At 41.6% G+C, this 13,730-nt stretch overlaps 1 protein-coding gene across 1 annotated transcript in view; it reads right to left on the bottom strand.

Moving 5' to 3' along the window:
• cacna1ha (calcium channel, voltage-dependent, T type, alpha 1H subunit a) overlaps window positions 1-13,730 on the bottom strand; it is a 120,060-nt gene that overhangs the window by 76,173 nt on the left and 30,157 nt on the right. Inside the window, exons 6-8 of the mRNA XM_060943017.1 lie at window positions 13,085-13,177; window positions 12,236-13,001; window positions 4,423-4,778 (exon numbers count right to left, since the gene is read on the bottom strand). Coding sequence (XP_060799000.1) covers window positions 4,423-4,778; window positions 12,236-13,001; window positions 13,085-13,177 — 1,215 coding nt within the window. The remainder of the gene's footprint in view (window positions 1-4,422; window positions 4,779-12,235; window positions 13,002-13,084; window positions 13,178-13,730) is intronic.

The following is a 13,730-nucleotide window of genomic DNA, read 5'->3' as shown; positions in this document are numbered from 1 at the left end:
CCCCACTGCACGAGAAGTCTGTATAAGCAAAGTGGGCAATCCTAGGGGCGTTCTCTCCCACCGGCGATTGCTCTAAGACAACGAGGGAGGCTCAGCCTCCTCTAAAAATGACGAACATCATGTAGGATGAATTGCGCTAAGCTTATGTTATAGCCGACCTTATAACATTGCTATTTCAGATCCAGAATCATAGAAATATATGTGCTCAACCCACTACAGTGCGAAATCATTCCCTTATAACTTTAATGTGTGCGTGAGTTTTTCCCCCTCGTGACAGCGCGATGCAGTGCAGCCTCAGTGCACTTCAATGGCATTTGGGAGCTATGTGCTTTTCAATCTCAAAATGCAAGACGATTATTGGACAAATACTGCAAAAACGCCCGCCCACAGACTCCGAGCCTCACATGGGAGGGACATGGCAGTTTCCGCGAGGAGACTGGTGATTGGTGAAAGCAGCCAGATATTTTCTTTGATTGACAGCTCGTTTCAACTATAGACAGGCAGCGGTGAATTTCAGTTCAGTCCCATGCGGATTCGCAAGTGCTGTGGTGTATTGTAAGAGATCAGCTTACATTTCGATTTCATTCATTACATATGGTTTCTACCAGCTTTTTTAGTTTGTATATATTTTCATTGTAAATAAAGTGTAAATATAGTGTTGTCAAGTTTGCTATCTTAGTTCCAGAAATTTCGTTTATTTGAGTGACTGAACTTGAACTTGAGGGGGCTAGTCAGCTAGCAAGAAAGCTGCGCACGGATGCCAAGCATTGCTGATTTAATTTTGCCGAAGCCATTTGCCAGTCTTCCTTTCGAGGAAAAAATTAAAATTAAAGAGCAGGGTAGACCAACGCCTCAAATTGACTGGGTGAAAAAGGTAGGGAATAATACTCGTTCCTTTCAGCTCTCCTGGTACGAGAAAGTGAATTGGCTAACAGCAAGTGACCCACATCAACAACAGTAAATAGGCTCCTTTAGTAATATGTCATGAATGGACCAAAAATATAGAATCTATTTAAAATGTTTATGCTGAGTATATTATATTGGAATATATATTTTTCTGGATATGAATTAAACACAGCTACAATTTGGAAAACATTTTTAAACAAAAACACAGCCGAGAACATTTCACACTACAGACCTGGATTAAAAGTGAAGGGTTATCAAAATTGTCAATAAAACATTTCTCAGTCAAAATAAGTAAAATATAGGGAAAGTGTCATTGAATGAAATGTATGGCACCCAGCTCTATGTTTGGCTCCCCAAGGTCAGTGCTTGTGCCTATTCCAGAACACTCTGCTGTTACTGCTGAGGTTCCTGACAAAGAGCTGCTTTCAATAATGATCAATTTTTAAACAACATGCCACAATTTTAAAATATAAAATGTTAAAATATACCCCCCCAACACCACCATCATGTGTATTGGACAGTAGGCTAATGGGCCAAAAGAACCTGTTATTTCACAGTTTGTGACGCTGCCAACAATCAGCCAGATTAGAGGCAAGAGTATGGGCAAAATTTATGTTTTTTCTTTTAAAATCTGGAAATATCGTAACCGACCAGCCGCCACTGTTCTCTCCAGGCATTTTAGTGCCATTAACGTGAGTTTGTTCCTGAACATAACGTATGAACAGGTGAATGTGCATTCTTTTGCACGAAATTAGTATAAAATTTAAGGTAGACATAAATATCTTATGCCAGATTATTATGGTACATTACAAAAAATAAAGAAAAAATCTGAGTCCTTGTCTCCAATTTATGAGTCCGAATGCAGTTAATGCACGAGTCCGAGTCCGAGTCATCAATGTTCAAGTCCAAGTCAAGTCACAAGTCCTTAAAATTAGGGGCACGAGCTGGACTTGAGTCCAAGTCCTGGACTTGAGTACTACAAGCCTGGTCCCAAGCCCAGATAGACTGGGGAGGATCGCATCAGGAAGGGCATCCAGTGTAAAACCATATGCAGATAACCAAATCAAATATGCAGAACAGATCCACTATGGTGACCCCTAATGGAAGCAGCCAAAAGAAGAAGTGAACTATAAACATGTGTCCAGCATGCTCTGCTCAATAAAGGAAAAAAAAAAAACAACCCTCCGTGCCATTGCATCAAACAATCTCATGACAACAGGTGAAACACTTGATGAATCATTTGTCCTGACTATTATTCACTGGTTAGCGACATTAATTTTTATTTATTTATTTATTTATTTATTTATTTATTTGGGTTTTTTTGGGGGGGGGGGGGGGGGGGGTGTTCAGATCTCCTCTCCAAATAATTTAAAATACTTGAAAAAAATTCTGAGCATTCTGTCATGGATTTAAAAAAAAAATTATAAAACATAACTATTACTGGATGTAGTTTTATAAGAAAACTTCCAAAATAATTATCCATGAAAGGGTCATATGATGGGATCCCACACAAACTAAAGAGCTGTTATATACCCCAAAGCTGATGATAAATCCATGAATATACTACGAATTTCTTATATTAATGATCAGGGTTTAATATTATTTTTCTTTTTCTGGCAGGCTGTTGCCTTCTGAAAAGCCCAGTTTTGAACTATCAAAAAATTAGGAAAACCATGGTCATGGTCAGAGAGTTTACTTAATCTCATACATTCTTGTAGACATGTTTTGCAAAACCTTGGGACGGTCACATGGAGAGAATTCTAAAGTTCTGATATATCTTAGTCTACAAGCAAAAACAGATTTGTCTGAAGTTTGCATTTCTTCCAAATGTCCAAAAACTCTTCCAAAACTCCATCTAAACATGCAGCGTCTGTTCTCTGAGTAGTGTACACAGTATACAGTTTACAAAGTATATTAGAGCCCATGAACTGTTCCTTATAGACGGAAATTTTTGTTTCATTTCCATCTCTCTGCACCAGAAGACATGTTAGATTCTCTTGTTTCAGTTTCAAGTGTTTCTATTTTTAACATGAAAATCAAGTATTCTCTAGTAGTGACAGTAATACACCAACAGGGTGAGCAAATGACCACAAGCTATGATTATGTCTTTTTTATGCACTGGAGTAGATGCTCCAAAAGACAACAATAGATGACGGACTTTTCCTCGCAGTGTATTATTATTTCCCGACAGGTTTTATATTACAGACTTGCATAGCGCTAAATCTCAACTCCAATTACAGCTCTCCCACTGTGATTAGGGAGGTGTAAATTCAGCCTCCAATACACTAAGGTTTTTTTTTTCTACTCAGCCCAAAGCAAAACTATACCTTTTAGCTTGAAAGTGCCAAAAAAATTTTGTTCCAGATTTAGCTTATGACTCCTGTTCAGTGCAGCAAATCTGACTACCAAGCACAGATCCCAAAGCAAATGCAGTCAGGGCTGGTTTAATGCACATGAATTAAGTTTTGGCGTCAGTCACGATGCCTGTGGTGAGTCACTGCATAACATCCTTCTTAATCTCAGTCTCTGACACTGACCAAAACATTTGCTAATCCCATTAAAAAATAATATGTCTAGGTTAATCAGCATTGAAGACAGTTAAGTTAAAAGGGGTTATGTACACATCAACTGCAGACCAACCTTTTAAATTATGCAGTAGAGGAGTGTTTATTCCTCCCGAGACCTTTTCCTCAGTATAGCAGCAATTCTGCTACTTATACCAAACATTGTGACTCATCAGATGCATAACAAATGACAATTAAAAACAAAAAACCCTTCAAGAATATTTTTCTCAATATAGTATCACTAAAATATGAGGAAGAAATCTGAGTCTACTTCATGCTTTCTCTGAAAACTGCCAACAGTGTTTATTTCTAGTGCTAAGCTTTCCACACAATAACCACTGCAACTAATCACATTTTGTAAATAGGTTATGAGATGTCCAACATCCAAATACCCCTTCCCTTGAGAGCTTGATCAGATCAGTTGAATCTCAAATCACAGCCTTCTGTCAACATCACAGTTAAAAAGCTCCCCACTCTCCAGCAACGAGGCCAAAGCACAGTGAGAGGAGGTGCAGCATGAAGAGGCAGTGCAGCACTGCGCACAGTTACATAACCACACACACTTTTAGCCCAATAAGGCTGTGAAAGCCTCTCCAGTGTTTATGAATGAAGATGAAACAACTAACGAATCCCTCTGTGTACACCAATAAGATGCCGTACTTTTGTGAAACACATTGTTCAGCCCTTAATAGAAACCAGACACCCAGACACACACACATAGCATGGCTCCAATTCACTTCAGAAGACTTTCTGAAGATCTTAATTCCCTTAACTTCTTTTCATTTTCTTTTTCAAACTTGCTACTAATGTTAGTGCTATCTCAAAGTCTGACACTAACAACTTGAGATGTGAAACAGATGAGCCGAATGTTTGCAAAAGTCATCTCAGGATCCCTCATGAGGGATTCCAGGATGATGGCCACCAGCAAGAAAGAAGCCATTCTGGCACTCACCTGCTCATGATACTCTATTCCCATGCTCAATGTGTTGATCAGGATGGCGATCATAATCCCACGGTTAAAGTACTTGCTGTCCACTATGCGTTTCATTCTGTCTCTGAAGTCCTCCCAGCACTGTATCAATCGGCTGCGCTCCTCAAGCCTCTTGTGGTGATGCAAGTGTCCGAGTCTAAACCTTGCTCTGTGGGAAAACTCATGCACCACCTCACCTTCGGACTGGGAGCAATCAGAGTCAGCCAAGTCTAGGTCAATGTTCTCCAGAGCCTGGGCACAGTATGGGCACCCAAGAACCTCAAAGAGCAGGGAAGACGGCTCTACGCCTGCCATCTGCAGCATCAAACGTCTGTGGCCTGGAAAGAGAAAAGACTCATAAATGTCAGTAAGACATATCTGGGGTCATTGTCACTAAGGTTTTTGCAAGGTATTTAATATTTTATTTCAGTTTACAAATATTGCAACATTTGTAATATTACTGATGATGAACATTCAGTTTAGAACCATTTCTCCTATTTCTTATTTCATCACGTGTGTACTCTATGTACTGTTCCAGCAGATACCAACATATGTGCAATCCATTTTCAATTACAGACTCCAATAGCTCTCTTTGGACTTGTACCAAAAATGTACTTGATTCTGGATCACCACCAACTTTAGGCCAATTAATTCAGTAAAACAAGTTGGAACAGGTAGACACATGAGGTGCTGTTCAGACATGGAGATTGGTAGTCATACACAAATGAGCTGTGATGGAGAACACAATCCTGCTTGTGATGTTCTGTTCCTGTTCCCTTCGTTAAATGCCATTTACTGTGCAAAATACCCCCAAATCCAGAGATGCCTTTGCCTGGATATTTTAAACTATGACCCATATATGATGAAATCTATATTGGGTACTCTCCGATCACAGTATTGTTCAAAAAATCTCCATATATCCTCCAGATATGAGCCAGATTCTTGCAAGAATTAAAAAAAACATATCTTCAGATTTGTTTTTGGCACAGTGATTCGTCTAATGACCTCATCTCATCTCATTATCTCTAGCCGCTTTATCCTTCTACAGGGTCGCAGGCAAGCTGGAGCCTATCCCAGCTGACTACGGGTGAAAGGCGGGGTACACCCTGGACAAGTCGCCAGGTCATCACAGGGCTGACACATAGACACAGACAACCATTCACACCTACGGTCAATTTAGAGTCACCGGTTGACCTAACCTGCATGTCTTTGGACTGTGGGGGAAACCGGAGCACCCGGAGGAAACCCACGTGGACACGGGGAGAACATGCAAACTCCACGCAGAAAGGCCCTCGCCGGCCCCGGGGCTCGAACCCAGGACCTTCTTGCTGTGAGGCGACAGCACTAACCACTACACCACCGTGCCGCCCCTAATGACCTCATATGAAAACCAATCAGAGTGCACGCACCTTTTCGGTGGAAGCAAAGCTGAGTCAAGCCATAAACAGACATTACTGTGGACCGGGCAGGAAACTTCCATCAATATTAGTTCTCTTCATTCAGAGAAAGCTTTTTAAACACACACACACACACACACACACACACACACACACACACACACACACACACACACACACACTTACTTCTGAGTTGTGAGGCTTGGAATTATTTTGGAACTGAAATAAATCCTGTTTCAGTTTCAATAAACAAATTCTTTGTAAGGAATTTCATGTAACTTTATCACAGAAACAAATGTGTTGAATAATCCGAAGTCAAAGCAATCTAAATATTTCTAAAAGGGTAATATTGTGTATTGTTGAGCAAGCAACTTGGAATTGCTTTATCCTGATGAGGAATGAACAGGCCCATAAATTCAAGTCCTGTTTTTCTTTTTTGGTATTGTCATTAGGACCCCCTTGAAAATGAGATGCCACATCTCAAGGGGTTATCCTCAAAATAAATAAATAAAAATAAATAAAATAAAAATCCTTAGAGCTTCAAGTGCACATCACGGGTAAATTCAGGAGCAAGATCAATGTAATTCTCCTATTTTATATTAAACTTTGGTCAAATATCTGTCACATTTTGCATTTTGTGCAATTTTTTTACCTTATTCAATACCAGAAAAATTCAGTTGAAATCAAGCCATTTGAGGTGAATTCGTCCACCTCTGAAAAAACTTGACATTTGGATTTCCCGGGAAACATTGATTTTCGTGACGTCGCATACGGGACGCCTCCCTCTGAATCCTACGTCAGCGCTGGTTTGTTTATGAGAAAACGACTGTATTATTTACATCCCTGGTGTTGTCTCCATCATCTTCACTACTTGAATCATCATCAAATCCAAACAGATGAAGCCCCAATTCTGACATCTCATTATATTCTTCATCCAAAGGTGAAGTAACATTGCGCTCAGGTAACAATTCCATATTTCAATGCAAACTCGCTAGCTGCTAAACTTGGTCTACACAGGGTGTGCACTGAAACCGTGCAAGCTCTCACAGCCTGCTGGCGGTTCCGCAGGTGACGTCACGAATCTGGCTCCAGACTCCCTTGCGATTTTTCCAGACGCGTTTTGTTATTTTATTTTTTTCTGCTGTAGACAGATGGCCTTGTGCAAAATTACCCTTCTGGATGAGTGTGTAAAGGGACATACTTTCATATAAAAAAAAACCAAAATTGGTCCAGGATATGCACTTTTAAAGGTCCCCTTGCATCGTTTTTTCATGAATTGTGCGGTGGTCTCTAGTATGAATGAATGCCCTGTGAGTTGGTTTTGGTGAAAAAAATGCTGTGGTTCTCCTGTTTCAGGCTGTTCTAGTTTGGTGGAGGAGTGGGTGGCGGGAGAATGACAGGATTTCAGCTCTTACTCATTAATATTCATGACATGTAAACGTGTTACCTCTGATTGGCTAACAGCAATCAGTAAACATGTTACCTCTGATTGGCTAACAGCACTGTGACAGTACCTCCAGTGGGTCAGAACAAGCGGATGTCGGTGTCTTTGTAAAAACTGTTTCGATTGGCTATTATAGTCTCGACATCGATGTTTTGACCAATAACAATGTAGATGTGGCAGTGGGGGCGTGGCCGAGCGTTGGTCTGTGAATGGAGGGCAGAGTCAGAGAAGGTAAGTGGCAGAATCACTGCACCTGACGGGAATTAACGTGTGTTTGTGTGTCTTCCCCAGTGACCGTGCCCTATAAGAGGAGAGGGAGAGCAGAGGAAGGGAGCTCTCTCCCCAACCAGAACGCTTGTGTGTGTGCGTGCGCACGCATATGTGTGTGTGACTGGGAGGGAGTCATTCATTCATTCATTCGTTCATTTATTTATTTATTTATTTATTTAATTGAATACTCCCTGCGGCAGCGGCTCTCATCAAGGCACAAGGCACGGAGCGGAGCTCGCCTTGGGGGGGTGTGGGGGGAATAACGTCCCCTGGCTGGGAGCTGACGGGCCCTGGCAGCGCTGGTTCATTCGGGAGAGGGCAGGGGTTGCTGGCTGCCAAGTCTGGGGAGGCTGGGACCTAGGGTTAGGGTTAGGTGAATTACGTCCCGAGGCATGGAGCTAGCCCACCCAGGGAGCACTCTTTCGTTCGGGAGAGGGCAGAAGCTGCTGGTTGCCAAGTCTGGGGAGGCTGGGGCCTCCCCTGCCCAAGTTACAAGCGTGCAAAGTTGGGCTGGAGCTGCCGTTGAAACGAAACTGATGCGGAGCACCGCGCCACGCCTCGGGGTGAATTACGTCTCTCTCTCCTCGCGCTTTCTTCCCGTGGGCGGTCGCAAGCCAAGGTGGGCGAGGCCATGAATACTAATTTCCGAAGTGACATAACTTCGTATGGCTTTTTCTGATCCGTTCGTTTTTCCGACTATTTTCTTTCATAAGCTAATACAGGGAATGGAAGTAGAATTACATTTTCACATGCAGCATGCATATGCAACTCGGAGTGAACTATGGTATTTCAAAAAGAGCCAGTATTAAACGTTTTTGGTGGAAGGGCACCTTTAAAGGTGCCTTTCAGATTTTTCAAGTGTAGGTCATAAAAAGAATTTTCCCTGACAACCAATTATTTTTGTTTAATGGATCAGAAGCTACTGAATTCAAATCACAGACTTCCAATTATATTATTTAAAAAAAATAAACCAATTAATAAATTTAGGGCCACGTAGCCCTAAATTCTCTACTATTTTCTCCTGCTTCAACATGACCCAATTCAAGATATTACATCATGCATCACGTGGTGGGCTTTCCCCGTTTGCGCAAGGCATTGTGGGATATAAATTTGAAACAGGAGAGAAAAATGGAGGATGTGAGTGTGTGAATGAAACGTGAAAGACCGACTGCAGTAACAGAAAGCAAGAAGAAAAGATGTTATGTTGCGAAGGAAAGGAAATGCAGGACTAAATTAATAAATATCAGCGGTCAGCGAGCACCTCGGTGTGATCAGCTGTTCATTTAGTGACAGAATGATGGAACTGTCAGTGCACGGTCAAGGTAAGCCTGTAGATGGCATTAATGCAACACTGGATGCCAGCTGCCGTAAGACCCAAAAGAAGAAGAAAAAGAAGGTAAACCTGCACATGCGCAAACGGACTTCCTCTGTCTGCTTGACTGCATGAAGAGAGCAATTTCATGCACATTATTTGCTCAGGAATCCCCTCAAATTAAATAACTTCCCAGCCACAGAATGGCCTGGTTTTTTTGAGAGATATTACAGAAATAAACATACATCACAATGACCAAATTTCAAAGGGAAGTAAATTTCACCGATTTTATGAAATTGAAAGGCCATTTAGCTTTAAGGCCAGGCAAAAATGGTGATTTTGCTTACAGTTGTTAATTTGCAGGCTTCAGGATCCTTTCCATTTAAAATGTCCATAATTTCATAATATTTAAAAGACAATGCCAGTTACTGCACTCTATATTGCACTTTAACTTTGTACTTTTATCCCAACTCAATGAACTACACCAATTTTTGTTGGAGTTTCCATTTCTCAGGAACTTAAACAGGCATTTGTAAATCTCACCATATATGTACACTCTTCAACCAAAAGTTTGTGGACACCTGATCATCACATCCATATGTGGTTCTTCCCCAAACTGTTGCCCGCAACGGTTGAAGTACACCATTGTATAGAATGTTTTTGCATGCTGTAACATTACAATTTCCCTTCATGGCAACTAACACTATGTTCACACTGCAAGGCTTAATGCTCAATTCCGATTTTTTTGTGAAATCCAATTTTTTTGTGAGGTCGTTCACATTAACAAATATATGCGACTTGTATGTGATCCTCAGTATGAACGAAAAGCGACCTAAAAGTGTTCCGCATGCGCATTGCAGGATGCAACGACGTCACACGCAGTGAGCATGGCCAGTGTTTACGGAAGTAACCTAAAGTTTCCTGTGTATGACAGTAGCCAGCATGGAGTACCTGGCGATGATGCAGTTGTGTTGCGACGGAGCCAGAACATGCACAATAGCCTGATGTTAAGGAGGAGGTTGAGAAGGAAGAGGGCAAGGGTTTTGGCTCAGGCGTTCTGCGGGGTAGTGACTGCAACCTCCGTTCAAAGGAACGTGTGGGTGCGGAGTCGCATTGATGTCATGCGCCAGGTTGTTGTAACTTTTTTTGAGAGACCCGCCACCTACTTCAGCGCAGAATAGTGACGTTTGTGGCTTGTTGATGACGTGTAAGTCGGATGAATGCGACCTGGTGGTTCAGACTGAAGTCGCATATGAAAAGATCGGATAGGAATTGGAATTAGGACCACATATCCAAACGGCCTGGGTCGGATTTGAAAAAATCGGATCTGTGTCGTTCATATTGTCAATAAAAGATCAGATACAGGTCACATATGGGCGAAAAAAATTGGATTTGAGTCACTTCAGCCTGCAGTGTGAACGTAGTGCAAGTGAATAAAGCAAAGCTGTTCTTGCATGATAATGCCCCTGTGCACGAAGTGCTCCATGAAGACATGGTTTGCTAAAGTTGGAGTGGAAGAACTCGAATGTCCTGCACAGAGCCCTGACCTCAACCCCACTGACTGTTCATCCTTTGGGATGACCTGGAATACTAACTGCACCCCAGACCTCCTCAGCCAACATCAGTGCCTCATCTCATTCTCTCATTATCTCTAGCCGCTTTATCCTGTTCTACAGGGTCGCAGGCAAGGTGGAGCCTATCCCAGCTGACTACGGGCGAAAGGCGGGGTACACCCTGGACAAGTCGCCAGATCATCACAGGGCTGACACATAGACACAGACAACCATTCACACTCACACCTATGGTCAATTTAGAGTCACCAGTTAACCTAACCTGCATGTCTTTGGACTGTGGGGGAAACCGGAGCACCCGGAGGAAACCCATGCAGACACGGGGAGAACATGCAAACTCTGCACAGAAAGGCCCTCACCGGCCACGGGGCTCGAACCCGGACCTTCTTGCTATGAGGCGACAGCGCTAACCACTACACCACCGTGCCGCCAACATCAGTGCCTGATCTCACAAATGCTTTTGTGGTTGAATGAACACAAATCCCCACAACCACGCCCCAAAATCTAGTGGAAAGCCTTCACAGAAGAGTGGAGGTTATTATAACAGCAAAGAGGTACCAAATCTTAAATGGGATGTTCAAAAGCCACATATAAAACTTTTGGCCATAAAATGGATATACTGTACTTGTACAGATATTTGCTTACACTTGATGACTTATGCTGAAAAAGTAAGTGAAATCCCCTGGGATTTTGTTGGTTTCTGAAGTTATATTTGTCAGCCATTTTCTTAAAAATAACCTGTTTTCCAGGTACCAAGCCATTTTTCTCAGCTTGCTCAGCTGAAGAACATCTATATTATTTCCAGATTGGTTTAAATGTCTTAAAATCAGACTTTGAAATACAATGTTTCTTTATGTATGCAAAAGTATCACAACCTATTGTCTGAAAATTTCTGAAAGTGTTAAAGTAAAAGTTGAAAAAATACATTTGAAAAATGAATGCATATCAGTGTATATTTAATTGTCATTTGGCTAATTTGTATATATTCATCATTATTTAAATTTTGTTATTCTTAATAGTTATTCCACGAAATCGAGTCGTACATGAGCTGATAGCCAACGAGGCACGTAGCCCCCAGTTTTATTCTATGCACATTCACTGGATTTTGAGAAACAGAGCATTTTTAATTTTTGTAAATCTGATGAATAAAAACTTTATACAAAATGTTCAACAAAATAATTTCTGCTCAGAATGTAAACAAACCGGCAAAATGACAGGAGCTATTTGTGAAAAATTCTATAACAATAATTTTTGAAAAATAAAAAAAGATACATTCTTATCATCAAATACTTTCATTCCATATTTTGTTGCTTTATTGTATTTTGGGGGGTTTTGTTTTCGAGTAGAGTTTTTATTTCGTCCTTGGTTGGTTCAGCAACACGCTCTGCCATTTTGTTTTTCTATACTCATGGTATATGAGCTGATATCCTAGTAGTAGAGTATCCATTTAGAGTGCGCAACTGCTCATATCCAGTGAATGTGGATAGAATAATAAAAAATATATGCTACAGATGTACATTTTCATCAAGCTAAGTAGCATTAAGTAAAATTTCGGGGAAAAAAAAAGCTAAAATCTTTTGGGATGTGATACCTGGACTTAAGTATTATTCATTTATAAGCCCTGCTATCTACAGTTATTGATGCCTCACTTTCGATAATGATTAACATTTGAGGCATGGGTTTTCTGTCACAGCTTTAAAATGCCGCCTGACAGACTCTGTGACTATGAGCTGCATGCTCATGCGGGGGCAGTGTAACATGATGCAGGATGCTGTGGAGTGAGCAAAAAAAAAGCTCTTACTGTGCTCTCCTGTGAGATGCTGTAGTTTCTCAAACGGATCCACCATATCTGCTGTGCTATTGTTGGCCTCGATTCTACCTTTAGCTGTGACAGTGCTGCCTGTATAGCTGCAGATGAAGGATGGCAAAATGGTAGGATAGTTCATACCCCCATTAAGTCTCCCCAGAGGATTCACACCAGCTGTGTTGCCTGTGCAAATCTGCTGGGCCTCATGAAAGTCACCTTGAAAGATGCTATGTACTGACTGGTGTCCTGGTGAAAAATCCAACCCAGCAGGTGACTGTGAGGGCACTGCCAGCTGTACTCCTGACGTGATAAACCTCATCTCCAGAACATCGGTACTCTCTGCTATGGCCTGAGGGCTTGGGCTGCCGTTGCTAAGGTGACAGTGGTGGTGTTGGTGGTGCTGGACAAGATTATGGACAGAACGTGCCCAATGCCCACCACTCTTCTGCCTGCCGTGCCCGTTGGCCCCTTCACCCCCTGGCAAGCCGCCGCTGTTGGGGTTGACCTTCTTCCTGCGCTTGCTCTGCCAGCCATGGTAGATCCGGTGTGCGCGGCGCTTCACCTTGCGGTACAGGTGGCTGATGTACCTGAGCATCTCCTCGTAACAGCTGCCAGGCTCCGAGTAGCTGGCCAGTGTGCTGTCATTGGACATGTAGCGCGCACGCTGCTCCTGCATCAGTTGGTTCTCTCGCTGCTTAGTTTCCGAGAACTGGGTTGCGATCACAACCAGGCACAAATTGATCATGAAGAAAGACCCCACCTGTGGAATACACAACATATTAGCTTTCTTTACCTTAAAATAGACTGTACACAAAGCAGGTCATCGAGAAAAAATATACTTACTATAATAAGCAATATAAAATATATAAAATTGTAAAAGGAATGGGCATCCATAACATAATACATGATGTCTACCCATCCCTCCAAAGTGATAACCTGTGAAGAAAAGAAACAAAAAACAGTCAGTGTCTAACTTCAGTAGGCAAGCCCATATGGGATTGATGGGAAAACAAAAACATCATAATAACAAAGTCAATTGTTTCAAATATGTACCTTTTTCACCTCCTGCAGTCTCAGAAGCACTTTATTATTCAGCTTATGAAAGACTATTGTTTGACAAATTTCTGGAAACTTTGTGTAGCTTGCTTAACCTTTATAACAAATTCTTCACGCTAGAAAAGTTTAAACAATTTCTGTGTTTTAAAATTCTTTCCAGATGAGAATATGATCTAAAGGACACCTGAGCTGAGATGTTTGGCACTATGTTTCACAGTGAATACTACAGTTTTGTGCACCGTGGCACTTTGCATCTAAATTATGTGGGACAGCACTCCTGGGTGTTCTCCATTTATGTCATTTAATACAGTGTGCTAATAATGCAGTTATAATAGACCACTTTCCAGGGACTGAATGCTTTTTAAGTGTACAGAAGAGATATGAATCAAGTTAAGTTAAAAGACAGTCAGCTGTTTGTAATAGTCTGGACAAG

This window comes from Neoarius graeffei, chromosome 16 (genome assembly GCF_027579695.1).
Source record: "Neoarius graeffei isolate fNeoGra1 chromosome 16, fNeoGra1.pri, whole genome shotgun sequence".
NCBI lineage: Eukaryota > Metazoa > Chordata > Actinopteri > Siluriformes > Ariidae > Neoarius > Neoarius graeffei.
The sequence above is the reverse complement of the archived record's forward strand: the minus strand, read 5'-3'. Positions and strand labels throughout refer to the sequence as shown.